Consider the following 26,567-nt stretch of genomic DNA (forward strand, 5'->3'; position numbering starts at 1 on the left):
TATGTGCGAGAGGGGAAAGTGGGGGAGGGCAGGCGCCGTTGCCAGATCGAGTGTAATATCACGGCAACTATGTGAGTGTGATAGCCTACCTTCGGTCCAAGGACAAATCTCGGAACGCTAGCCACTAAGGCGACGGATTTTATACAAACACGCACGCACACACGCACACACACGCACACACACGTGCGTGTGTGTGTGTGTGTGTGTGTGTGTGTGTGTGTGTGTTTTGCGGGTCATTTAGATGGAAGAAAATTTTTTTTCAAGTATTTCAGATCAGAGGTTAATGATAATTATTGTTATTTTTTGTTATGTAATAAACGGACAATTGTTTAATTGACATTTGTTTATTTAGACCTTTGGGGATTATGTTGTCGAACAAGATTATTTGACCCGGTTCGTTTTTTATCTGGAAAATGATAAGATTATTTGCTCAGAGGGATTTTGGGGATCGTGGAGAGAAAAGTTAATTATAATAATTAGTATTTTTGGTAGCTTATAGAAGTTTTACGTAATTTTTAATTAACTATGATCTTTAAGGAATTTTAATAATTTTTCTGAATTGTGAATATTTTTTTAATTATGAGTTACTTTGCTAAACTATAAAGAATTTTTATGAACTAAGCTGTAGGAAAATTTTTTATAAAATATGATTTATTTTTTTGACTTACCAGAAATTTTTATGATCAATTTTTATCAACTACGAGCTATTTCTATGAACTATGAACTATGAGTTATTTTTTTGATTTACTAAAAATTTTTATGACCAATTTCGATCAACTATGAGCTATTTTTTATGATCTATGAACTATGAGTATTTTTCTGAACTTTAATTTATATTTATAAACTATGATTTATTTTTATGAACTATGAACTATGAACTATGATTTGATTTTCTGAACTATGAAATATTTTTTATGAGCTATGATTTATTTTTACAAACTATTAAAATTAATTTAAAAAATTCCCAACATAAAATTCCAAGAGGGATATCTATAAATAGAAATAAAATTACAAATTAAAATTCGATTATAATTATAATTATTTAGTAGTATGGCCAGGAATATTAAAATTGTTTATAGATTAGGCGCTAATATTACGGATATATACATATATATTTAAGCGAATAGAAGTTGATACTTTATAAAACAGAATAAATAATATTGTGTATAGTAGAACGTAAGAGAATATTAAAACTCTAGTCTTAGACAGAGAGCCAAAAATAAAGATAGAGATAGAACGAGTGTGGGTATATCGTGTCTATTTTTACGAGTATGTGTGCGAGTAAGTGTTGGCTGTTGGCAAGAGAAAAAACATGACGCAAGATACTACGCATCGTTTTTAGTTCGAGATACCCTGTATCCGCTAGATATTTTTTTCTTACTTTAATATTAGTAACATCTTTTATCTAAAAATATATATATATATATATATATATATATATATATATATATATATATTAGGGTGGGTCAAAAAAATCGAATAATTTATTTTTGACTTTATACTCTGAAAAATAGGTTCGTAGACACCTAAAAAGAATTCTCTCCAAGTATAAGCTCTTAATTATAACGGGAAGGTCCTCCGCTTTGCGGGTTTCTAATTTTTCGAATAATCAGATAAAAAATTTATATCTCGCTTCCAACTGCTTGGAAAAATATTCCGTGGCATAGATTTTGTGAGAAATTGAATGCTTTACAAAAAAGGTCTCTTATGACTTTTTCAAAAACTCAACCGATTAAAAGATATTCATAGTTGAAGTTTGGCTATTTTAAGGAAAATATTCGTTTTTATTATGAATTTTATAAGTCGATGAAAAAAATTATTTCGGATTGCGGAACTCATGATTTTGTAGGAAATTTACTGCTCTACAAAAATGGTCTCTTATGATTTTTGATTAAGTGAAGCCGTTACGAGATATTCATCGTCAAACATTAACGAATATCAATATTTCCAGTTTTTGATCAATAATTCGATAAATTTTAATTTAAACTATGAGTTTCAGGAAAATTTACATAAATTTGAGTTTCGATCGATAAAGAAATGTTATAAACAATTTTTTTAATATTGTTTTCAGTCTTGAGCTTGTTTGATTGCATTAAAACAAGAAATTAGAGCATTTTTTCGACATATAGCCAATGATTAGTTTAATTTGAAGTGAATGACATATTTCTTTGTCAAATTTAATATGAAAAGTATTGAATCAAGTAAGAAACAACCAGTATTTAACTTTTTTATAGATAAATTTTTTATTGAATTATCAATTGCAATATAATTGTCTATATTTTTAACATAACAGTACGCTATTACTATAAATAATTTCTTTTATTACAATTTGGGAATGTTTTTGATGTTCTTTGACAACTTGCAATAAGTACTGGAATTGTCCTTCATTTTTGTCAAGCATTGATTATATTCACTGACTAATGCAACAGCTCGCTCTGCTGAATCATTGACAACTTTTAGTTGTTGAAAGTATTCTTTATTTTCGAGATAACTCTCATTAGTAGGCCATAATTCAACATCGACATCAAGAAAGTCATACGGTAGATCGAAGATTTTGAAAAGATTTAATGACTTTTTAGACACAAAGTCACTCAGAGTTCTCTGCGCCAATGAATTCAAATCTTTTTAGCAATTACAAATCATTTAGCTTTAGAATCTGTACCTTCACGAGTATTAACAGCTTCAACAATACTTTTTTACTTCTAATGGAACGCCATCGTCAAACAGTGATAAAATGGCAAGTTCATCGCTCAAATACCATAAGTGCGAAATCATTTTTTCACACGTAGCTGAAGAAATCAAAGGATTAATATGTTTGTACTCCAATAAATTTTTCATAAACTGCAAGTCATGATAAGCAGCAGTTGTTGCAGAAGTTGATGAAAACCAAGCTTTTAAATACAATGTGACTATAAAAATACAGAAATGACGAAGACCATGCAATTCTTTCTGAGAGAGTTTGAATTCATCTCTGAATAGATACATTTTCAAACTATAAATGGCCTTAGCCATCCATCTAGCATGATGAACAGCACCAGGACGTTTGAAAGAAATCTTTTCTTGAGGCATTTCTCCAAGGAAAATCAATGATAATTCCAATAATTCTTTATCTAACTTATTATAACATTTCTTTATCGATCGAAACTCAAATTTATGTAAATTTTCCTGAAACTCATAGTTTAAATTAAAATTTATCGAATTATTGATCAAAAACTGGAAATATTGATATTCGTTAATGTTTGACGATGAATATCTCGTAACGGCTTCACTTAATCAAAAAATCATAAGAGACCATTTTTGTAGAGCAGTAAATTTCCTACAAAATCATGAGTTCCGCAATCCGAAATAATTTTTTTCATCGACTTATAAAATTCATAATAAAAACGAATATTTTCCTTAAAATAGCCAAACTTCAACTATGAATATCTTTTAATCGGTTGAGTTTTTGAAAAAGTCATAAGAGACCTTTTTTGTAAAGCATTCAATTTATCACAAAATCTATGCCACGGAATATTTTTCCAAGCAGTTGGAAGCGAGATATAAATTTTTTTATCTGATTATTCGAAAAAAATAGAAACCCGCAAAGCGGAGGACCTTCCCGTTATAATTAAGAGCTTATACTTGGAGAGAATTCTTTTTAGGTGTCTACGAACCTATTTTTCAGAGTATAAAATCAAAAATATATTATTCGATTTTTTTGACCCACCCTAATATATATATATATATTATTATTCTCTCTCAGTATCTAATCACTGATTATGGTTAATAATTTTTAAAACTTGTTTTTTATTCGCTATAAAATTGGGCAATTTTATCGTTATCACAAGATAGCATTTTTAATTCGAAGAAAAATTATTTTTATTATTATAAATAAATTTAAAAACTATTTTATTCATTTTAAATTTTAAATAAAAATTACAGATCAAATATTAAAGATACGGAAAAATTGTAAAAATTTTTTCTAAGAATTTAATGTATATATTGTATTTTCGTAGTAAAATCAATTTAAAAAAAAAAAAAAAAAAAAAAATAAAATAAAATAAAAAAACATTTCTCTGGAAAAGTATAACTAAACAGTGACATGTCATGGATAGTTGTATTAGCTATGAAATAGTCTTATAAAATCTTGAAATTCGACACAGGAAATCCGTTGAAGAATTCTTCGAAATATTTATTAAAAGTATTTTGTTTTTTTCTTAATAAATAGAATTTGATTGTTACTTTTTAAATTTAGTTAATTTTGTATGGCTTAAAAGAATAAAACTGTTGTATTATTTGTAACAGATATCGTGAAGAGGGAAAAATAAATTTGTGAAACGTTGCGTAAAATAATAATGAATATTAAATGGGTACATTATCAGCTGATCGAGTTATATCAGCCATATTCTTCAAAATATGATGAATAATTTATATTTATAGATAGTTGTTCTGTGATAGAAAAATAATTCAGAGTTAAATTAAATTTTCTATAATTAATAAATAATTCTAACTTGTTAATTATCCTCAAAACAATTCAGCAAATCATAAAGAAAATTCTAAACATTAATAAAATATATATAAAGTGTTCATTTTATTGATATCTTGAAGAATTGTAGTCACTTTTAAAACATTACCACGTGTTTTTATTTCCTAAGTTAAATGCCCATTTGTAGTCACTTTTAAAATACTTGTATATTTACAGTGGATCGATTAAAAATCTTGCTAATGTTTAAACTCCAAGATCAGATAAAATTCATTTACTCAAAAAATGAATGAACTCATCAACAGTTCATTAACTAATTGGAAATTTTTATCATAAGTACTTGTAAAATAGCAATCTCATCACCAGGAAACCTTCCGCCGATCGTCAATTTGACAACCTTGCACCGGCCGCCTGCATAGGCCCAATTTAGCACCGGAAAAACAACCTGACGTTTTATCCTCTACACGGGGCCCATCCTATTTGAATGATAAAGGATCCAAACTGTTGCCCATCGTACCCCTCAGAATCTTTTGCGATCCTCAGAAAAATATTCGGCGTTCGCCAACCCCTGTTGTAAGTCCCAAAACTTAAAATCCGGATTTGGGATGCTGGTACCATAAACTTTGGATTATTATTTACGATTTGGAATTAAAAATTAGAAATTCAAATTTTGACTTACAAAAGTAAACCTGCAGCCATTGGATCTGTCAGTGGGCCGGAAAAATTGCTGATTTTTTTCCGGGCCTTAACCTTTCAGGCGAATAATAACGATTTATTTCTAATTTTCCATCCTCAAGCAGTTTATGGTGCCTCTTTTTTAAAGTAAGCTTCTGATATTGTTTGGGCATTACCTGGTAACTATTTATGTGTACTTACCGGTTTCAATTCTATTAGAAGGAGCAATGGCTACCTCACCAGTCCACCTCCTAGGGTAATGCGGGTCTATTTTCTGTTTTGAGTATCCTAAATCCTAAATAGCAATAAAGGACTTTACATTTTATTTTTACAAGCCAAGTTATTGTATTAAACAATCCCTTTTATAGGACTTAGTTTGGTGGGAAATTTTTTTTCTCTGGGAATTTTTCTACTGGTTTTTAATTGCGAGCTTTGTTTTTGGATAATCAGTAATTATTTGTTTTGTTTGGCGAGGTTTATTGGGTCAAGGTCGGCTTGTAAGAACAGAAGACGTTTATCGGAGATATTGTTGTGTATTTAGAGACTTTGGCTGAAGATAATATTTTTTTGGGGACATTTGTGGAGTCATTTAGACTATTGAGATACTGATTTAAGAGTAATGGAAAATTTTTTTATAATTTATTATTATGTTGGATTTAATTAATTTAATTTTTCAATAATATTATCTGGTTAAATTATTATTGATAAGATTTAGTTTGTTTTTAATAATTGTTATTAATTTCGAAATGATATGATGTTAAATAAATACTTACTTATTGGCGATTAATATATACGGACAAAAAATAAGAATAAAATTTAAGACATAAAAAAAGTTATCACAATAATTGCTTAATTAATTTATTAAATACACACGTGTATTTATAAAGAATTATTTTATCAATCAATAAAAATTAATTATTATAAAAATATTTATTTTTAAATTTATCGTTAATCTTCGTCGCATTCGTCTTTGGGAAGAGTTGCCAGAGGATCTAGTCAAAGCGCCTAGTATTGATATTTTCAAGAATAAGATCTTTCATTATCTCTTCGAATTTGATATTTAAAAAATTGTCTGTTAAATTCAGTTAAATCATCAAACAAAAATGTTACTTAATTTTAAGTTATCATTTAATCTGTATTGTTAAATTATACTCTTCTTTTACTCTGTCAAAACATACTTTAAGTTAAGTATTTAGTAAGTTATTAAATATTGTTAAATTAAGCATCAAATTTGTAAAATATATTAATTTAATGTAAATTTTTCTTTTGCCATCTGGCCAGTAGTTAATTTTATGGAAAAATATACCCAGTAAAATTGAAATAAAATAAATAATAACGAATTAATAATAAATACCATTTAAAATATTTAAAATAGTAAAATTATTTATCAAAATTCTCTATAAAAATTGTAATTTAAAATCCGGTAAAATTACAAGTAATTAGAAAATTTTTTGTCCAAAATAAACTGTAATTTAAAAAAATTCTCCATAAAATGATTTATCAAAATGCTCAATAATTTTTTAATTTTTTTTAAAACTTAAAATTCTATAAAAATTCTTCCCCCCCCCCCCCCCCCCCTCCCCTCCCCTTCCCACCACTCAAAACTAAACAAAATAAAATCCCCCAGCAACTGTGACTACAGAACGACATAAAAAAATCCGGCTCCAAGCAGTCTCGAGTTATCCGTTGGAAATATTCTCCCAGACACAGCGTCGCCCCTTAATTCCCAGTAAAAAACACGCTCGCGATTCAAGATGGCCACTGGCGTTAGTTTCCCCACTACTAATCGCGCGTCAGTTGATTCGCGGAGAGGGAGAGCGCCTACCAGTCTGGCATCTTTTAGTCATGCGCTCAGACCCTCTTTAGCTGTAGTAGGGAATGTACGTAGTCAAGTTTGTGCGAGTCTCATTCAACTGTTCGAGGTGGGGGGGGGGGGGGAGGGTAATTATTTTGTTAAAAGTTCAGTTACGGCATCTAAAAGGAACTCAGTGCAATGTTACGTGTTAGTATCGGCTTGAATAATATTTTGTTCCATTAAAAATTTTTTTCTTAATTCCGTTATTTAAAAAATTCTGAAAAAAAAAAATTTCTTTTTCTAATTCCATTAAAATTCTTTTAAAATTCTATAAGCGGCTTAAAAATGGCGCACGGTGTAATAAAAAGTGCAACAATTCAAAATTCTCAACCCGAAAAAGTGGTACAAAAAAAAACAGTAGTAACCGGTAGTAGAAGAATATTCCCGGCAGCATTTAAAATAAAAGTATTAGATTCATATCGGCACGACAAAGATTGTCTCGGTAATCAACGAGCTACGGCACGAAAATACGGAATTCATCGACGGCAAATCCAAAAATGGTTGCAGTGCGAACAAGATTTACGCAACAGTTGTGCTAACTCCAATACTAACTCTAATTCCAATACTAATGGGAGTATTAATGTCAATAAAAGTGGAAATAAATCTGGAATTGATCTAACGGTAAGAATCCAAGAAATTCCAAGAATTCTTCCTCAAATTGACGAACAAAAGTATTGGAATTGCGAAATCTATCGGAGTGAACTGAGTATATACAACGGATACTCTGGAGACAATGAGAGGGTAAGTTCAGATTCTACTAGTCCTATTGCATCTGAAAGAGAAGATTGTAGTTTCAGTGAGTGCAAAAAAAATGCAACGGATAATATTTTTGGGTCTATAAGAATTCTGATCGGATCGGATGATAGCAATGAAAACAGTGGAATTTTACCCAAACCTGTGGATTGTTTCCTTAGAAGTAAATCCAATGGAAGTTCTGGATATCATACAGATAATTCGAGGAGTCCAGTAAAATCTAATGAAAGTTCTGGATATTATACAGATAATTCGAGGAGTCCAGTGAAGTCTAATGAAAGTTCCAATGAATCAAATAATGGAAGTGGAAGTGAATTTGAATCGAGAATTTTTACAAAATCTAATGATTATTCAATTGGATCGATTGATAATAGAATATCCATGAATGGATTTGGATTGAGCCAAGAATATCCAATGATTCAATCAGAAACTGTAATCAGAAATCCTTTAATTTTTAATAGAATTGGACCAATAAATAATGGACTAATTACACACGGAATGACTCCAAATTATTACAGATTTCCAACAAGCTTACCAGATTATAATTACAATATACTCAGACCAGAAGTAACTCCAATGATTTCTAATTCCGTTCAAAAAATTATAGACCTAGATTCGAGTCTAACCGGTAAAATAGGATCAGAATCGGATTCCAATTCAGACTCAGGTACGCAAAGTCTATCAGACAGCGACGATCAAATGGACTCCTCATTGGAAGCTCCAAGCAATGATGTCACAAGACGAAGATCCTTTCCTCTAGCATTCAAGCTGCAGGTCCTGGACAGTTTTCACAAGAACGAAGAGAACCAGAGGGCGACTGCGAGGAAGTTCAGGATAAACAGGAGGCAGGTTCAGAAGTGGCTGGCGCAGGAGAGGGAGCTCAGGCAAGAGGTGGAACTACGTCGGGGAGAATCAAGACAGAGATTGACTTCTGTGGAACCGAGTCCTGGACCGGTTGATCTGAGGACTTTCGGGCTCGCTTACCAAGATCGGCCGCTTTGTCTGGTTATGCCGAAGAACTGCCCGAAGCCTAAAAAGGACTACATTACCTTTAAGCCTTATCTGGACAATCCCGTTGTCAAGCCTGACGAGCAACGGAACCACAACACCTGCTGCTGCGTTCAAGTTCCTCCATGGCAGCTCTACCGGCCGGATCCCAATGCCTTTATTAGTAGCTACTCGGTGCCCAATTTTTAAGTTAAATAGAAAATTCTTTAGTGCTGTAAGTTTTTTTCGACGAAAGAGTGGGATAGTTGAGTCAGAAATTCCGAGAGCTTTCCAACGAGTACCCACAAGGTGGTATTTCGGGTGTAAGAGGCCATATATGTGATCATAACTGGCTGTATGCGATCATTTGTGATGCGGGGTGTCATATGTGTCATATGTATGAACAGATATGATCACATATGGCCTCTTACGCCCGAAATACCACTTGTGGGTACTCGTTTTAAAGCTCTTGAAATTTCTGAGTAAGCTAGATACTTTGTAAAGCCATAACGCCAATAGAGCGAATTTTATTCAGAAAATAATTACAAAGTGATTTAATTTCCTTTGCTCTTTTCAAATTAACTTGTTTTGTAATTATTTTTTGCTACTCAAATTCTGCTTCCATTAACGTTAGAATTTTAATGTACATGTTGTAAATGTTTTGTTAATTTATATTATTATTTTAATGTGCCTTTATTGGTAATTACATACTAATTGACAACAGCTGATAAACAATGCCTCAGGACACAAAATAGATAAAATGAAAAAAAAAAAAAATATATATTCGTGCCTTTTAAGCGTCAAAAGACATTTTTGTATTACATTGTTATTTATTAAAATTCGTTCTTACTTGTGGTCATTGATCCCAAATGAATTTTTTTTTTAACAATGTTGACGTTGTTAGAGTTTTTCAAACATTTTGAATAAAATTTTTTTTCTTTGGAAAAATTGGCTGGCTTTCCAATTTTTTGAGAAAAATTTTTTATGAACAAAAAAGAACAAATTTTACCATTTAGAGTCTAATTCGGTTATATGTATTTTATAAATTTATATTGAATTATAATAACAATCATTACGCGTGCCTTAAAATATATATAATTATAAACTTATAAACTATATCAAGAAAATAAATTATAATTATTATTAATATTAAATATTTACATATGTATTATGCATCTATATAGAAAGTATATATTTTATGATGTAAAAAGAAAAAAATAATTTCTTATTAAATTTTTGAAAAAAATTTATCCAAGTTTTTTTCTTTCAGTATAATTAATTTATTTATTAATTTATAAGATATCAAAATTGTAATGAAGGTGAGTAATTTTTTAATTAATTTTTTGTGGGATTATTAATTATAGATTTTTTTTTTTTTTATTAGAAAATTTTTTCAGGATTTTTGGTAAAAAAAAATTTTTATTTTTTTAATAAAAAATATTTAATTTTAATTTTTATTTATTTTTTTGATTGAAAATTTTTATTAAAAAAATTTTTGCACTTCAAGATAAATAAAAAAAAAAAATTAATTTTTATGTTTCAGACTAAAAATAATAAAAATTAAAAATAAATGCAACAAAATTACCTTCCTCCGGATCACGATGATTTTTTGACAACTGAGCAAATTAAATTGCGGTATCAAGATACTTCATTAATTATTTTTAAAGTAAGTATAATAAAATAAAATTCAACGATAAATTTTTTAAATTATTTAAAAAAAATTTTTTTTTTTTCATGTTTCAGGAACAGAAGAACAGGAGCAATAATTTTCTCAGTTTTGGTACCAGTCGCCGGACGATTGAGTACAGTAATTTTGGAAATGATCCTGTAATTATCAAGCCAAAGATAATTAATACAGAAAAAGATGATAATTTACGGAATCGAACGAAACAAAGTAATATTTGTTCGATTAATTAATTATTTTGCAATTATTTTGTAAATATTAAATATAAAAATGAATTATTAATATTAATTTTAATTATATAAAATTTTAAAATTCAAATTGCGCGCGCATGCGCGCGCTTCAATTCTGGACCGATAAGATTTTAAAAGAGCTGGTTAGAGCGCATGCTTACTCACTCTGTTTTTGACGCGGCAATTCAAAAGTTTCGGGCAATCTTAATAATCACACTCACATATACACTGTTTACAGATATAAAAAGTGCTAAAAAAAGATGGAGGATATTGAAAAATGCGCACAAAAAATTTTCAACTATTAAAAGTGGTAAAAAAAAATTAAGGGTCTCTTTTTCGGTAAATATCGATATAATTTTGATACTAAACTGAGTCATGAATTTTATATTGTAAGATTAGTAATTTTTTAATATTTAATTTTATATAATAATTAATTTAAAAATTTGTATTGAATAAAAGATAAAATTTAAGTTTGTTAAAAAAAAAAAAAATCTGCAAGCGAGAAGAAAAAGTGCCACTGCGCCACCTGGCGGTAACTTTATAAAGTTAGTAAAAATTAATTTTTTTAATTCTTGGTAGAGATAATAATAATAATAATAATAATAATAATAATAATAATAATAATAATAATAATAATAATAATAATAATAATAATAATAATATAATAATAATATTTATTTAGCCCTTGGCTATCTTACAACATTTACAATATTTACATTCAATTCTGTTTACAATTCTTAGTTATAATTTTATAAGTCAATTTCATCCTTTACATATTCTTTTAATGCTATTCTAAAATATTTTATCCTATTTTCGTTTCTTATAAAATCTGGCAAGTTATTGTACCAGTTATAACCAATATAAGTAATACATTTCTCAGCAGTGTAAGTCTTGGTTTTTTTTATATATTTATTTTTGAGCTAGATCTATTGTAATAATTGTGAGTATTTTCCATTCTTGTAATTTTTTCGGCTATTATTTTCGGTTTCTCATTTAAAACCAATTTATGTATAAAAATAGAGGTATTAAATAGCAACCTTTGCGTTATGCTCATCCATCCTAATGTTTCTAACATGTCGCTTATTCTAGTGTATTTACTAACTCCTAAAGCTAGTCTCATAGCTCTATTTTGAGTTTTTTGGCGCTTGTCCAGATCTCCCGCCGAGTAATTTATAATAACAGTACTACAATAATCAACATAAGGAGCAATTAATGTTTTATATATTAAATTTTTTGAATAACTACTAACAGAATTACCAAGACGATACATAATATTAATTTTTTTTGCCCTTTTATTTATCATTTCTGTTGCATTATCCTTAAAGGTTAAATTGTCATCAATATAATAATACTTAAGTACTTCGTTTTTTTAACTTCCGTGATTATATGATTTTTTAATTTAATATTACAGCTACCTCTAACATAGTTTTTCTTATTATCATATATTAACATATATACAGTTTTTTTAACATTAATTTTCATTTTGTTTTTTAATAACCAATCACATAATACAGATAAACTTAAATTCAGTTTGGTTTCAATTTCCTCCAAATTTTTATTTGTAAAATAAATTTTCGTATCGTCTGCAAAAAGGCGACATGTGACACTTAAAGGTGTTCCTTTCTAATTAAAGGAATTATGTCATTTACATATATCAGAAAGAGAATGGGGCCGAGTTTAAAACCCTGTGGCACACACCATTTTCATTTCTGATTTCGTCAGAAAATATATTATCTAATTAAACTCTTTGTTCAGAGTTAAATTAAACATTAAACGTGATTTATGTTTATTTTTATCAATTTTATTTTCATAGAATTTTTTTTTTTTTTTTTATTTATTCTAATGCTGTTAACTATTTTATTTCTTAGTTTTCTGTAATTTTCTAAGTCATCTATACACTTGGAATTTTTAGCTCTATAATAAGCTTGATCTCGATTTTTTATTTTTTTAATTATATCATTACTTATCCATGGTCTACTATTCCAATTAGGCTTTATTGTTTTCTCAATTTTAGGTGCAGTTATTTCTATTGAGTCGTAAACAGCTAAGTTTATATTTCTAACATAAGTATCAAAATTATAATCCTCAGTTTTACTCTCATTATTCATTAAAAATTTAATTTTATCTATTAAAATATTTTGAAAAATATAACTATCAAAGTTTTCGTAATCTCTACTTATAATTTTTTGAGGTTTCAATTGATTATTATTCTTTGATTTCATATGTATAATAATGTTATTATGATCTGAAATTTTTGGCGTATTTAAAACTTCAGATTCACATTTGATCTAATTGGTAATTTAATTTTTTACTTAAGACCTAACGATGCAAGATTGTTTAACAATTTTATGCCATAATAATTTAATTTAGAAATATCAAAATATTAAAGTCTCCGACAATCATTAACTTATTTTTATTTTTATCTAATATATTATTTACAAAACTTATAATATTTACACAAAATTCATTAACTCTACTGTTTGGAGAACGATATATATTACAAATTGTAATTTTCTCCTTTATTTTTATTTAAAAAACATGTAACCAAGTATTTTCATTAATCAGTTCATTATTCACTATAACATCGAATTGCATAGATTTTTTAATATAACTTATAACACCTCCGGTTCGATTATTGCATGTATTAGTTCTAATTATATTATAATTTTTAATTAAAATTTCATGGTCTTGTATATCGTCCTTAACATGAGTTTCATTTAAAGAAATAATATCTGGTTTTATATTTTCAATCCATTTAATTAAAATATCCTTCTTATTTATTAGTCCATTTATATTAAGCGAAACTATTTTTAACTGTTAATTTTCACAATTTATTATTTTTTTTGATTCATTATTTAAAACTTTCAAATAAAACTTACAGTTTAGATCCGTGGCTTCATGATTTATATATCACAATCTGTTGCGTTAAATTTATTTGACTAATTTACACAGTTTGCGCATTTTCTTTCATTATTTTTACAATCTACCTCTTTATGTTGTCCTGCACATTTACGGCAAACCACAGGCCTTTTACATCTATTTGCCTTATGATTATAGCCCCAACAATTAAAGCAACGATTTATATCGATAAAATTGTAAATCTTATAGCTCATTCAACCTATTTTTATTCTATCATTCTTTAGTAACAATTTATGAATATCAGGATACAACTCCAATATCATCGTACCAGAATCTTGGTTTTTCAAATATTTTTTAATAATTTTAATTTCATTTCCATCTTGTAGATTAATCAATTTATTTTGCTTAACAATATTATCAGTAAGGACTTTATCGTTCGTTTCAATTATATCCTTATATATAGGAATAGTTACCTTTACCGAATTTTCCCATCTTCTCAGTTATTTCATTAGCCAAGACTGACATTGTCGATTTCTTTATCCAATTCAACAATTACGTTTCCATTCGATCCATTTCTAATTTTATTTATTCCAATACCAAGATTCCCAACATTGATATTTCTTTTAATATTTTTCACTGTTTATTTTTCGGCATGATGACAATGCATTCTTTTGACTTATCCATAGGTTGTTGACATTGTTGAATTTTCTGAGAAGATTTATTATTATTATTATCATCAGATTTTTCAATGTTACTACTTCTAATCACTAATTTATTACTTGTCATTAATTCCTTTTTAAGTATGTTTATCTCTTCTTTGACCATTTCATGTAATTTACTCATTTCCTGTTCAATAATGTCCTTCACAACAAGTTTTGCAATGTCATTAATACTTTGAGTTATTTCATTGTGTATGACTTCTTGTATTTGGCTTATAAGCCCCTCCAATTTGCTAACCATGTTTGCTTTCCGTGTCATCTTTAACTGTTCCAGTAGATCTTCTTGCAAGCATTCCTGGACTGTTATTATTTTTATTTTTATTAGCGATTTGTAAATTTATTTTCTCAAATGGTCCTTTACATGATATGCTTTTGTTATTTTCATCAAAACTCTTATGAAATTTTATACAGCATGGATGGAAATCCAAATTACATGATAAACATCTTTCAACTGTAAATTTTAAAACGGTATTACATCGTCCACATGAATACTTTTTATTTTCATTCATCTTGTCTGAATATTTTATAAATATTTTCTTTATTTAAAAAAAAAAAAAAAATTATTCCACTTAAATATGCTTGACACTTATTAGAAAATGTGCACAACACTTCACTTTACAAACAAATTTCTATATTTATATACTTTTAATTTCAACTTTTTAGTATTTTTTTTTTTTAAATAATGAGTTTCATTTATAATAAATGAATCTCACAAATAAAAAAATCATTTTATTAATTTTAAAATCAATTTATGATCAATGATATCAAACGTATACAAGTCACGAGGCGTACGTGTCGGAGGCGACACGCAATAATAATAATAATAATAATAATAATAATAATAATAATAATAATAATAGAAAAAATCAATTAAAATTAAAAATATTAACTTTATTAATAAAAATAATAAAATTAAAAATTTTAACTCTATTAATAAAAACAATAAAATTAAAAATAAAAACTCATTAAACTCTTACTTAAATAAATTTCTAATGAATAAATTGGGAAATTTTCAATCTTAAATTTAATGAACTAAAATAAATTTTTAAATACCCGAGGAATTCATCAAGAAAAATTTATAAATATAAATTCTATTGTTCCGGTTAGTCTCGACATATGAAATTAAGACTCATTATTTTTCTTAGTATCAGTTTCCTGTTGAAAGATCATAAATCATAAATAACAATACTAATTAATATAGAACAGATTAGGCAGAATTTATAACTTTTAATGTCATCACTTGTTTCACATAAAGGCACTTAAGAAGCTTATCGTCCGAGAGTTCCTCTGTCAAGTAAGGAAGTATTCCTGACTAATAAGGGTCAATTATTGCAGGCGTTTAAATTATTCCTTACTACTTCTTGAAATTTTTTCCTAAATGAATCGAAAAAATTTAAACAAAAATTTTTTACTTTATTTTATTGAAATTAATTTTTTTTTTATTTAATTTAATTAATATAAATCAAATTCAATGTAAAATAAAATAATTACATTTTTTTCTAGGCTCATAAATTTAATTCAAAAAACAAAAATTTCTTAATTACTTTTTTTTTTTTTTTTTTTTTTTTTAGATACTGGAAAAATTGTCGGTAAAAATTCAAAATCCGAAAAATTAAAGTTTGAAATAAAAATTTTAATTTAAGTATAATTATTTTACAATATAATAATTAAAAAATTAAATAAATTAATTTATTTAAGCTAAAACTGTACGCGCAAGCGTGAAAATTTTATAAACAAGAGTTTAGAGCCGCCATCTTGATTCTAACTCGCGAACTGCCATTTTGTCGGAGTAGAGAGTGAGCTTACCAGCGGCTGTAACTTGAAAGTATATAAAAATAATTTATTTGAAAGCACTTGAATCGATACTAACCAACTATGGCAGCGCTAGATGAGCTGTAGTATTAACCCCGAGTAAAAATAAACAAAAATAATTAAAAGTGAAGAGCAAAAATTCAAAAAAAAAAAAAAAAAAAAAAAAAAAAAAAAAAAAAATGGCGGACGACCGGGAAGTGTTGAAGGAAATTTGGAAAGGAAAAATTCCGGTGTGTTTCCAATTGGACCGTGAAGAAGTTTGCGAACTTCAAGCTCCTGACCCATTTTACCTCATGGTGCCTAGATTGAGTTATTTTCCACTGTGCACTGACAAAGTTAGTAATTTTATTATTTTTTTTTGGTTAGAATTTTTATTTTTGTGTTATCGGATTAATTTTGGGTTTCAGGTTAGGAAGCACTTTATAAAACACATCCAGGAGGACCACCAGGAAAATGAAATGTGGCTGGAGTTTAACGGCACTCCGCTTAAATGGCACTTTCCAATTGGCGTGTTATTGGATATTTATTCGAATGATATCGAGCTGCCTTGGAATATTGTCGTACATTTTGATAAGTTTCCTGAAAATGATATTATGCATTGTCCTAATAAGTAAGTTTAATTTTTTTTTTTTTTTTTTTTTTTTTAGTGTATAGCTTGCTGGAGTTTGCCAGCTAGGAGAGGAGAAAATGAAGAAGAGCTTCCGGAGGAAGCTCATAGATGGCGGGAGTTGTTAAAAATTAGCGGGAGATTTTAATTTTAAATTTTAGCGGAAAATTTTTTAAATTTAAAATTATGAAAAAATTTATCTTTTTAAAATTAAAAATTAATTAACCATTTTCCGATAAATTATTAATTTTTTGAAAAATTGATAAGTTAAAAAAATTTTAAATGGTATTTATTATAAATCAATTATTTTTTTTTTTTTTTATTTTCATATTTTTTCTTAAAATTTTGATTGTCTTAATTTTATTAAATTTGAATATTATTAATAAAATTAATTTTATAATAATTTCAGAGAAGTCGTAGAAGCTTACTTCTTGTCTTGCATAAAAGAAGCGGACGTATTGAAGCACCGAGGAACAGTAGTGTCGTCAATGCAAAAAAAGGACCACAATCAATTGTGGTTAGGATTGCTCAACGACAAGTTCGACCAATTCTGGGCAGTGAACCGTCGGCTGATGGAGACCTCCAGCGAGGAGGGCTTCAAGTTCATCCCGTTCCGCTGCTACATCTCGGAAGAAAAGTACGTCCAGAAGCTTGTCAAGCCAGTGACTGAAGATGGCGTCCGGAAGACGCTCCGCCATCTTCTCGAGGAGCTTTTTTCGGAAGACGCCAAAGAAGAGAGGACAGTCCGCACTCACGGGATCGCCCCGCCCTTGGACACTCCTCTCCAGTGGCTCTCTGAGCACATGAGCTACCCCGACAACTTCCTCCACCTCTCTCTCACCTAAATATTTTATTTCAAAAAATCAAAATAGAAGTCCACTCGGATTAATTGTGATTTAACTTTAATGTTTTTATTTTTATACGCTTTTCCGTTCCGTCTATTTATTTAAGGTTTCTATTTTTAAGATATATTGTTATTTTTTTTCTTTCTAAGAGTCCTTTTAAGTTACACTGATTATGTATTTAATGTGTAAATATTAACAATAAATTATCACTTTAATTAATTACAACTTTGATCGCTGGTCAAGTTTATTTAACTAAATATTTTTATGTCTTCGCCAGCATTTTTAGAATCTTCAGTGTCTCAGCTTCAAGGCTTACTATAAGTTTTTTTTAAAAAAAAATTTTTTTTCGCAAAGTTTTCAGCACCCCCTAACTCAAAAAACTCGGATTTTTAGAAATTTGCCACGTTTTTCGGATTTAAAAAATTCATAACTCCTTTTAAAATAAAAATTAAGAAATCGGTTGAAGTTTATCGTAAAGAAGAGATTCAAAGCTACAAAATTTTGTCTGAAACTTTTTATTCTAGCACCAACCAATCATTTGATAATAATTGTCATAGTTCAAAAACCGCAAATTTTCGGATAAATGACATTTTTTTTTTTTTTTTTTTTTGGAAAAATGGAAAATTTATTGACTTTTCTTTTGAAAATTCAGAAAATTAACATCAGATCTGATAGAAAATTTCCTGGGCTACAATTTTGGTCCTGAGATTAATCATCGTAGGACCCATAGTTTCTGAGAAACAGCCGGATTAATCACGATCGGGTAAAATTCATACTTTTTTTGATTAATCACCGATATCTCTGAAACTAATAGAGCTATAAAAATTTTTAGCGATAGCAAAAATGTTCCTCGGAAAAATTCCTGCCAGATTCAGCCAAAATTTGTACGAGTATCGTCTAAATTATCATCAAAAAAGTAAAACCCGGTTAAAAAAAAATTTTTCTCAAAAAATTTTTGAAAAATTAAAAAAAAAAAAAAGTTTTAAATAAACATAAGTGGCATTAATTTTATTTATAACTTTTTTTATGACTGACAACAAAAAAAGCTATAAAAATGTTATTTTTACCCGAGGTTAGTGACAGTAGTAATATTTATTTAAAAGCATTTAATTATAGCTTCTTCTAAAATTTTGAATTAGTTATCTTACATACTGCTTCAACTAAAGATCCAGGTAACATTTTATTCAAAAAATGCCACGTCAGTTTACTGTCATCGTCTTAGCAGGGGTCGCATTGATTTTGGGCGCCAATGCAGCGCAAGCCAATCTACCAACGGCCTGCGTAGAATTAGGCGGAACGGTAAGTATAACTTACCGTAAGTATCACTTTGATCGTCAAAGCGCTGATTTATTTTTCAGTGTGACCAGCATCGTCGCTGCTGCGGTGAAAACCTCAAGTGCGACCTATCGATAACGTTAGGCGAATACGAGTGCAAAGAAAAAGCAAAACTGGGCGACCCGTGCCGAGAAGTAATCCACTGCATTGACATTGTGCACTCCGTATGTTCGAAAAATAAGTGCGTATGTCGTCAAAGCAACGTCCGAGTTAGCGACTACGCCTGCGCGCCAATTTTGAACGGCTATTGTTGGAAAAACGAGACCTGCATGACGGAGAATTCACTGTGCATTGATAACGAGTGTCAATGCACCGACGGATTTTTAGCGGAGGACAACAAGTGTCTGCCAGGTGAGTCATACTTAACTTTGCGAGGCACTGGAGTCATTAATCTGTCCTTGCAGTTGTAATTGGGTCGAAATGCAGTGACGATGCAGCGTGCGCAAGTGTACAATTCGCAGAGTGCTCTTCAAACAAAGTTTGTGTCTGCTCAAATAACACGATTAGAATCAATGGAAGGTTGTGCTTGGTACGCTTGGGAGAAACTTGTCATTTTGACAAAGACTGCGCCGTCGCTAATTCTTGGTGCGTCGACAATAAATGTCAATGCAAAGCTCAATATTTTGTCTACTCTGAGGTGGAATGCAGACTCGGTGAGTTTGCCAGCTTCATTGACCTTGAGAGACAATTCAGTGCGACAATTATTGCTTATGGCTTTTTCTTCCGCAGTTTTTGTAGGAATGCCTTGCAATTACACAACGAACTGCCAAATCCATATCGACAACTCATACTGCTTTGACAGAATCTGTCAATGTAAACAAAATTTCTTGACGAGGAACGGAAATGTTTGCGAACCAGTAATAATCTCGTATTGTGCGACAAACAAAGATTGCTTGGACCTTGAATCTACCTGCATCAACAATCGGTGTCAATGCAATACCAACTATGTGATGCGGGAGTCAAAATGTCTGCCAAGTAAGAACTTTAAGACTATTTTCAAAATGTTATAAAATTTTAAAACATTGTCAATGCAGAACTGTTACTGGGACGATGCACTGAACATTCAGATTGCTCCGAAATCAAGTTTACGATGTGTTTAAATGGACAATGCCACTGTATTGATAAATTCTTCCCTGTCAATGCAACAGCTTGCAAAAGAGGTATTGGTGGAAGCTGCAGTACCGACAAAGATTGTACTGTCGAATTCTCTATGTGTTTTGAAAAAACCTGTCGATGCAATCGAGGCTACATACAATATTCCGAGAGTCAATGCGTATCACGTGAGTAACAATTATTTTATCTGATTAACAAGATTATAAGCTTTAGAATAATTTTAGTGGAACTAGGGACGGCTTGTATTAACAACAGCTATTGCAATCTGATAAAAAACTCGCATTGCTTTGACAGTCAATGCATTTGCAAGGACGACCATGTTGAATTAGATGCGTACACATGCGCACCGTTGCTCAACGCAATCTGCTCCGATGACCTGAAGTGCGCTCCCCGGAACTCGGTCTGCGTTGATCATAGATGTCAATGCGAGTACACTTACTCCCCGAAGTCTAACTTCGAGTGTGTCTTAAGTAAGTCTCAGCCGTCAGTTGAGATTTTTTTCTAATTTGGTTGGTTTTAGCGTACCTGCAACGGCGATGCAGAATTGACAAGGATTGCATTGACTTGCCCTTCGCAAAGTGTTCTGACGCTAGAAAATGCATCTGCCATCAGAACTTTGTGCCAACTGGCCCAACAACTTGTTCGCCAACTTTGGGAGGTTTCTGCACAAGCAACAGTAACTGCATCACTGTCAATTCAGAGTGTTCCAGGAACCGATGTCACTGTACCGCAGAATACATACAGCGCTCTGATGACCTCTGCTTACCCGGTAAGTTCCTGAGAGTGTTGTGTGCACATCAAGGTTGTGCATTGATATTTGAAGCACCAGCTGCATTGACTTTGAATGACGATGTAGTAGAATTCTCGTTTGGAACTTGATAATTTCCTTGCAGTGTTCTTGGGCCAAGTGTGCGTCACGAACGACGATTGTAATAAAATATCACACGCTGAGTGTTTCAACCAAAGGTGTCAATGCAGGGGAGGGTACACTAAGTTCGACCACCAGAAGTGCTTGCCCCTGATTGGTACAAACTGCATGGAACACAAAGAGTGCGCTGTCTATAATTCTAACTGTCTTGATAATAAGTGTCAATGCTTGGAGACTTATGTTCCGCATACTCAGTCCAAGTGTATGTCGAGTAAGTACTCAAACTTGTCAGCTACATTTACTGCATCGTCACTTTATATTTAAATTTTCAGCTAGTGTTAACGTCGTTTGCTACAGCGACGATGACTGTAATATTCCTAATACACACTGTTCAAGGTTTCAATTTTGCGTTTGTAATAAAAATTTCATCACCACGGACAATAAAGGATGTGTTAATATCCTCGGAGCGTATTGCAATATAGACGCAACCTGCAGCACGGAAAATTCCGGCTGCATTGACAATAAATGTCAATGCAGAGAAGGTTTTTCCCTGGGGTCGTACAATGACTGCATATCAAGTAAGAATAAGATTAACTCCGACAATTTTAGGTCAACTGTCAATTTTATTTGCATTGACACTCCTTGTCAATGCAGTCTCATTTTTAGTCGCAGTACTCCTAAAAATTGTGTTTTCAGTCACGTTAGGCGGTGCCTGTGTCATAAACTTTGATTGTAGGAACATACCAAATGCAATTTGCATTGACAAGAAATGCGCGTGCAAACCCGACACATTTGCATTGACCCCGACAGCCTGTACCCAATTGTTGAACACCACTTGTTCGTCGTCCGCCGATTGCGGCATCGAAGCGTCTCACTGCGTACAAAATAAGTGTCAATGCAGGCCTCATTGGGTGGAAATGACTGATATCTTGTGTGCAAGACGTAAGTACAGGATATTTTAATTCTGTGAAATATTTGTGAAAAAGGCTTCATAAAATCGTTCTGCAGGTTCTTTGTTGTATCATTGTGATAATGCACTTGATTGTGGCGAGCCCTGGAATTCTAAGTGTTTCAAGAACAGATGTGTCTGCAAGAAAAATCATGCGGCTGTCAATCAACTGACTTGCTTGCCAACTTTGGGCGGATCTTGCTGGAGAGATCATCAATGTATGACAGATAACTCACACTGCCTTGACTTTCAATGTCAATGCAAGCCCAATTTTGTTTCTGTGGCTGTAAATATGTGTGTTGAGAAAATGGTTTTGGATATTAATTAATTTATTTAAAATTGCAAAATATTTTTTTTTTTTAATTTTATGCTTGACTGAATAAAAAAATATAACAAGTAGATTGTAAAATTTTTAAATTGAAAGCCTGAAAATAATTTTTTTTTAATAAATAATGTTTAAGATAAAATTAGCCCGGTTCCTTTTAATTCTAATGCTTGGATTATCAGTAGCCACAGCGACGTTTATGAATTCTCTTATCTGCAAAGGATTTTGGTTTTTTCCAGGTGATAGAATAGAAATCAATTGCCCACGAAGCAATGATAATTCTAAGAAATATAAAAGTAGTTATTTTTATGCAAACATATTTGAATTGATTTCTGAAATACGTGCGTCACAATAAGTGACATTGAGAGATAGTGCAAGCGCACCCGTGCCTGGTACCTATTATTACAGCTTCCTAGTTCTTTAGAAAATTTTTTCTATATAAACAATCAATTTTTAACCTTATTTATCCAGTATTTTGAGGAAAATCATCCAGGTAAGTTGATAAAAATTATTTACAATAAAAACATATTTTTTTTTTTTTACGAGAAAAAAATTCCTTGAAATACTGAATGATTTTATTTTTTATTTGAGAAAGTTTATTGATTGTAAGGCTAAGAAAAGTTTTTAATTTTGAGCAATAAATATTGAAAAAAGGAGATTTTTATTTTACAACGCTAAAACGCGGTAAATTCTTGGGAAAAAAAAAAAAAAAAAAAAGGATTTTTTTACTTGGGGACGCTGAAAAGTTTATTAAAAAACGTCGAAATAAAAAAAAATCACAGTAAATTTTAAAGCTGAGACTTTAAGGATTATAAAAATCCCGGCGAAGACATGAAAATAATTAGTTGTCTAATTTTAATCCACCGGTGAAGTTTTTAAGTCATTATTTTCACATAAATTCAAACTTAATAACTCTGTCAATAAAATTAATCTTGAAAAAAATGTACGGGACAATTAACAAGTTATTCTTATCTTCAATCAGCAGAGAAATTATCTTTATACTAAATTAAATTAAAAACTTTATTTTTTCCAGTTAATTATCTCACCGTCCACTCAATAGAACCATGTACACTTACGTATTAATTTTACAACTTGTAGCGGTCTTTTCAGTTCTAGCGGTTGAGCGTGCAATATCTACAACCTATCTCTTGGGATATCCTTGCCTTATACATTCAGATTGTCCTGATCACGCTGGATGTTATTCATCACAATGCTCCTGCTATTCTGGTTACCGGGCTGACAACGGTCTCTGTGTGAAATACGCTACAAGTAATAACCCGTTTACCAATTAGACGAATTGTCCGTTTTGAAAAGTTGATAAAATAAACACTTTTTCGTGTTTCAGAAGTCGGAGATTCTTGTTCCGAATCATTTCTCGTGTGTAAAGGCGTCCAGAATACTTATTGCTCTGATAATATATGTAAGTGCCGTTGGGGATACACAAAAGTCGGCGACAACTGTCGTCCGACCTTAAACGGTACCTGTGTGTTCAACAGTCATGTTACAGACCAACAGTGTTACGGAGACGGTGTAACATGTTCGAAATCCAACAAGTGCATTTGTCAACCCGATTATGTTCAGCACATACGTGAATGCGTGAAAAGAGTAGGTAATGTATTCGCACCTAAAATTACCCTCGTTAAAAAATAATTTTGATAAATCAGGAAATTACCTCCAGCTAAATGAATTTATTAATTTATTTTTTTTTAGCCCTCGACGCACCTTGCTCTTCAGACCTTCAATGTACGTTGATCTCAAATACTTTTTGTCATTCGACATGTCAGTGTAGACCGACTTATACTCGTAGGTATATTGGTATTGGATATGAATGTGTGAAGAGCTTAGATGCTCCGTGCAACGTTAAAACTGATTGTGGAATTAATTACTTGGATTGCATAGATGGTAGTTGTCAATGCGATTCCGTTCACTACGAATACAATAATGATTGCAGTGTTAAACAATCTAGTAAGATGATTATTTATAAAATCAGTCTTATTACTCAGGAAAAAATTTATTCCGTCTCCTGATGATCATTTTTTTTTATTTCAGGTCTGAATCTGCCCTGTAATCATTACAATGCTTGTAGAGTTTCAAATTCGATTTGTTACGATAGGAAATGTCAGTGTGACTGGAATTACTTTGAGAAAGATGGAAGTTGCCTTAAGGGTTTACATTCCCCTTGCGAGTCCCAAGATGAATGTAAAAGAGAAAAGTCAGATTGTATTGATAAGAAATGTGCATGCAAGCCAAATTTCAAAGAGTACTTAGGCGAATGCAGGAGTGTAACTTCCGTCGAAGAATAAATATGCCGTGGATTTGCTTTAATGAAAAATATTTTTTTTTTTTACGACTTTGTAGGTAAGATTCAAAAGAATTATAGACAATAAAACTTTTTAATTGACAATATTGATTTATTTAATCAATCACTTATGAAAAATAAAATAATTATTTCTACAGAAATAAATGAAAACTCCTGACGGCGTATTTATTTTCAGATTAGATTTTCCTCATGCATACGCCTGAGTACTCTTCGAATTTTGACTTGCACGTGCATTTTTTATTAATACAATATGAATGTCTCTTTCGACATTCACTTTTCAACGTGCAAGGGGCATGTAAGCCCTTGATACAATTTCCATCTTTTTCAAAATAATTCCAGTCACACTGACATTTGTTATTGTTACAAATCGAATTTTGTGGCCAACAAGCTTTGTAATGATCACAGGGCTTAGTAAGGGCTGAAATCAAATTACAATTAGTGCATTAGTATTTTTTCCGAGCTATGGAACTAATTAAATAAGCGTTCATCTTACAGGTAGTTTTAACGTTGCAAATATTATTGTTTTCATAGTAATGTTCATGACATTGGCATGTTCCACCTAAGCATTTCATATTAGCAAGTCCGCAATCTTCATCTTTTTTGCACGGAGCATCGAAGCTCTTCACGCATTTACGTTGACCTTTATCAACCATCATAGTATAAGTCGGTTCGCACTGACATGTCGAGTTACAAAAAGAGTTTGGGATCCACGCACATTGAATGTCTGAAGAGCAAACTTCGCTAAAGTCTTAAAAAAATAAATTAATAAATTTATCAAAATTATTTTTTAGCGAGGGTAATTTTAGGTGCGAATAAATTACCTGCTTGTTTCTCGCATTTACGCATATACTGAACATAATCGTCTTTACAAATGCACTTGTTGTCTTTTGAACATGTTAAACCGTCTCCGTAACACTGTTCGTCTGTGACACGACTGTTGAACACACAGGTACCGTCTAAGGTCGGACGACACTTGCCGCCGACTTCTGTGTATCTCCAACGGCACTGACATTTATTATCAGAGCAATAAGAATTTTTAACGCTTTTACACACGAGGAATGATGAGGCACAAAAGTCTCCGGCTTCTGAAACACGAAAAAGTGTTTATTTTATCAACTTTTCAAAACGGACAATTCGTCTAATTGGTAAACGGATTATTACGTGTAGCGTATTTCACACAGAGACCGTTGTCAGCCAGGTAATTTTCATTGCATTCGCATTGGTGTGAAATGGGAGAACATGCAGCGTTTTCAACATCACAAGGTAACATTTCTGAGCAAGGATATCCTAAGTTTCTAGTTGTAGAGACTGTATCTCGAACTGCTAGAACTGAAGGGATAGCCACAAGTTGCAAAATTAATACGTAAGCGTACATGGTTCTATTGAGTGGAAGGTGAGATAATCAACTGGAAAAAATAAAGTTTTTAATTTAATTCAGTATAAAGATAATTTATCTGCTGATTGATGATAAGAATAACTTGTTAATTGTCCCGTACATTTTTTTCAAGATTAATTTTATTGACAGAGTTATCAAGTTTGAATTTACGTAAAAATAATGGCTTAAAAACTTCACCGGTGGATTAAAATTAGACAACTAATTATTTTCATGTCTTTGCCGGGATTTTTATAATCCTTAAAGTCTCAGCTTTAAAATTTACTGTGATTTTTTTTTTATTTCGACGTTTTTTAATAAACTTTTCAGCGTCCCCATATAAAAAAATCATTTTTTTTTTTTTTTCCCAAGAATTTACCGCGTTTTAGCGTTGTAAAATAAAAATCTCCTTTTTTCAATATTTATTGCTCAAAATTAAAAACTTTTCTTAGCCTTACAATCAATAAACTTTCTCAAATAAAAAATAAAATCATTCAGTATTTCAAGGAATTTTTTTCTCGTAAATAAAAAAAATATGTTTTTATTGTAAATAATTTTTATCAACTTACCTGGATAATTTTCCTCAAAATACTGGATAAATAAGGTTAAAAATTGATTGTTTATATAGAAAAAATTTTTTAACGACGTAAGAAGCTACAATAATAGGTACTAGGCACTGTTGCGCTTGCGCTATCTCTCAATATCACTTATTGTGACGCACGCTTTTCAGAAGATAACTCAAAAACGTTTGCATAAAAATGATTACTTTAATATTTTTTAGAATTATCATTGCTTCG

General features: G+C 30.6%; 7 protein-coding genes across 11 annotated transcripts in view; 6 read left to right on the forward strand and 1 right to left on the reverse strand.

Moving 5' to 3' along the window:
- The window catches only part of LOC141532183 (uncharacterized), a 17,050-nt gene extending 1,558 nt beyond the window's left edge, over positions 1-15,492 (forward strand). The window contains exons 1-4 of one of the 4 annotated variants that reach the window (XM_074250409.1): positions 7,085-7,139; positions 10,276-10,398; positions 10,476-10,626; positions 10,885-15,492. In XM_074250409.1, coding sequence (XP_074106510.1) covers positions 10,303-10,398; positions 10,476-10,626; positions 10,885-11,018 — 381 coding nt within the window. In that variant the 5' untranslated portion in view covers positions 7,085-7,139; positions 10,276-10,302 and the 3' untranslated portion in view covers positions 11,019-15,492. Of the gene's footprint in view, positions 1-7,084; positions 7,140-7,608; positions 7,734-10,006; positions 10,052-10,275; positions 10,399-10,475; positions 10,627-10,884 lie in introns of those variants that run through there. The other 3 variants (XM_074250410.1, XM_074250411.1, XM_074250408.1) reach the window with 3 other exon arrangements.
- On the forward strand, positions 7,074-9,883 carry LOC141532182 (uncharacterized). The gene has a single exon (XM_074250407.1). It carries the CDS (start codon positions 7,278-7,280, stop codon positions 8,940-8,942), a length of 1,665 nt encoding a protein of 554 aa, XP_074106508.1. The 5' UTR covers positions 7,074-7,277; the 3' UTR covers positions 8,943-9,883.
- Positions 15,493-16,116: 624 nt separating the features above from the next.
- Atg5 (autophagy protein 5) lies at positions 16,117-17,713 on the forward strand. The gene is made up of 3 exons (XM_074250415.1): positions 16,117-16,371; positions 16,444-16,646; positions 17,053-17,713. The coding sequence occupies exons 1-3, from the start codon at positions 16,216-16,218 to the stop codon at positions 17,486-17,488; spliced, it is 795 nt and encodes a 264-aa protein (XP_074106516.1). The 5' UTR covers positions 16,117-16,215; the 3' UTR covers positions 17,489-17,713.
- A 966-nt stretch (positions 17,714-18,679) lies between these two features.
- On the forward strand, positions 18,680-20,568 carry LOC141532384 (uncharacterized). The gene is made up of 6 exons (XM_074250713.1): positions 18,680-18,787; positions 18,847-19,174; positions 19,228-19,476; positions 19,553-19,798; positions 19,858-20,103; positions 20,161-20,568. The coding sequence occupies exons 1-6, from the start codon at positions 18,680-18,682 to the stop codon at positions 20,439-20,441; spliced, it is 1,458 nt and encodes a 485-aa protein (XP_074106814.1). The 3' UTR covers positions 20,442-20,568.
- Positions 20,453-23,119, forward strand: LOC141532385 (uncharacterized; the record flags this gene model as incomplete). The annotated part of the gene is made up of 5 exons (XM_074250714.1): positions 20,453-20,705; positions 20,830-21,075; positions 21,137-21,382; positions 21,501-21,746; positions 21,813-23,119. Coding segments are annotated over 5 exons (1,260 nt in total), but the record flags the coding sequence as incomplete, so codon positions are not given.
- Positions 22,997-24,482, forward strand: LOC141532351 (uncharacterized). Of its 2 annotated transcripts, XM_074250662.1 has the most exons (5): positions 22,997-23,347; positions 23,424-23,687; positions 23,789-23,881; positions 23,978-24,043; positions 24,128-24,482. In XM_074250662.1, exons 1-5 carry the CDS (start codon positions 23,143-23,145, stop codon positions 24,379-24,381), a joined length of 882 nt encoding a protein of 293 aa, XP_074106763.1. In that variant the 5' UTR covers positions 22,997-23,142; the 3' UTR covers positions 24,382-24,482. The 2 variants fall into 2 exon arrangements, with proteins under 2 accessions (XP_074106763.1, XP_074106762.1); XM_074250661.1 differs by having other exon boundaries at positions 23,789-24,043.
- Positions 24,469-26,483, reverse strand: LOC141532353 (uncharacterized). The gene is made up of 5 exons (XM_074250665.1): positions 26,340-26,483; positions 25,560-25,804; positions 25,220-25,483; positions 24,892-25,146; positions 24,469-24,816 (listed from the first exon to the last, which is right to left on the reverse strand). The coding sequence occupies exons 2-5, from the start codon at positions 25,771-25,773 to the stop codon at positions 24,575-24,577; spliced, it is 975 nt and encodes a 324-aa protein (XP_074106766.1). The 5' UTR covers positions 25,774-25,804; positions 26,340-26,483; the 3' UTR covers positions 24,469-24,574.
- Positions 26,484-26,567: the final 84 nt, after the last annotated feature.

This window comes from Cotesia typhae, unplaced genomic scaffold (genome assembly GCF_013202065.1).
Source record: "Cotesia typhae breed Kobodo isofemale line unplaced genomic scaffold, CoteBio_Ctyphae contig_59, whole genome shotgun sequence".
NCBI classification, from domain to species: Eukaryota; Metazoa; Arthropoda; class Insecta; order Hymenoptera; family Braconidae; genus Cotesia; species Cotesia typhae.

Excerpts from the sequence above, each read along its gene's own strand:
- LOC141532182 (XM_074250407.1), top strand. The coding sequence starts at position 7,278 with ATGGCGCACGGTGTAATAAAAAGTGCAACAATTCAAAATTCTCAACCC.
- LOC141532351 (XM_074250661.1), top strand. The coding sequence starts at position 23,143 with ATGTACACTTACGTATTAATTTTACAACTTGTAGCGGTCTTTTCAGTT. Across the intron at positions 23,688-23,788 it reads TGAATGCGTGAAAAGAGTAG|CCCTCGACGCACCTTGCTCT; the intron begins GTAATGTATTCG and ends ATTTTTTTTTAG. Across the intron at positions 24,044-24,127 it reads TTGCAGTGTTAAACAATCTA|GTCTGAATCTGCCCTGTAAT; the intron begins GTAAGATGATTA and ends TTTTTATTTCAG.
- Atg5 (XM_074250415.1), top strand. The coding sequence starts at position 16,216 with ATGGCGGACGACCGGGAAGTGTTGAAGGAAATTTGGAAAGGAAAAATT. Across the intron at positions 16,372-16,443 it reads TTCCACTGTGCACTGACAAA|GTTAGGAAGCACTTTATAAA; the intron begins GTTAGTAATTTT and ends TTTGGGTTTCAG. Across the intron at positions 16,647-17,052 it reads ATTATGCATTGTCCTAATAA|AGAAGTCGTAGAAGCTTACT; the intron begins GTAAGTTTAATT and ends TAATAATTTCAG.
- LOC141532384 (XM_074250713.1), top strand. The coding sequence starts at position 18,680 with ATGCCACGTCAGTTTACTGTCATCGTCTTAGCAGGGGTCGCATTGATT. Across the intron at positions 19,175-19,227 it reads GGACAACAAGTGTCTGCCAG|TTGTAATTGGGTCGAAATGC; the intron begins GTGAGTCATACT and ends CTGTCCTTGCAG. Across the intron at positions 19,799-19,857 it reads GGAGTCAAAATGTCTGCCAA|AACTGTTACTGGGACGATGC; the intron begins GTAAGAACTTTA and ends TTGTCAATGCAG.
- LOC141532353 (XM_074250665.1), bottom strand. The coding sequence starts at position 25,773 with ATGTACGCTTACGTATTAATTTTGCAACTTGTGGCTATCCCTTCAGTT. Across the intron at positions 25,484-25,559 it reads CTGTGTGAAATACGCTACAC|AAGCCGGAGACTTTTGTGCC; the intron begins GTAATAATCCGT and ends TTCGTGTTTCAG. Across the intron at positions 25,147-25,219 it reads TAAATGCGAGAAACAAGCAG|ACTTTAGCGAAGTTTGCTCT; the intron begins GTAATTTATTCG and ends TATTTTTTTAAG.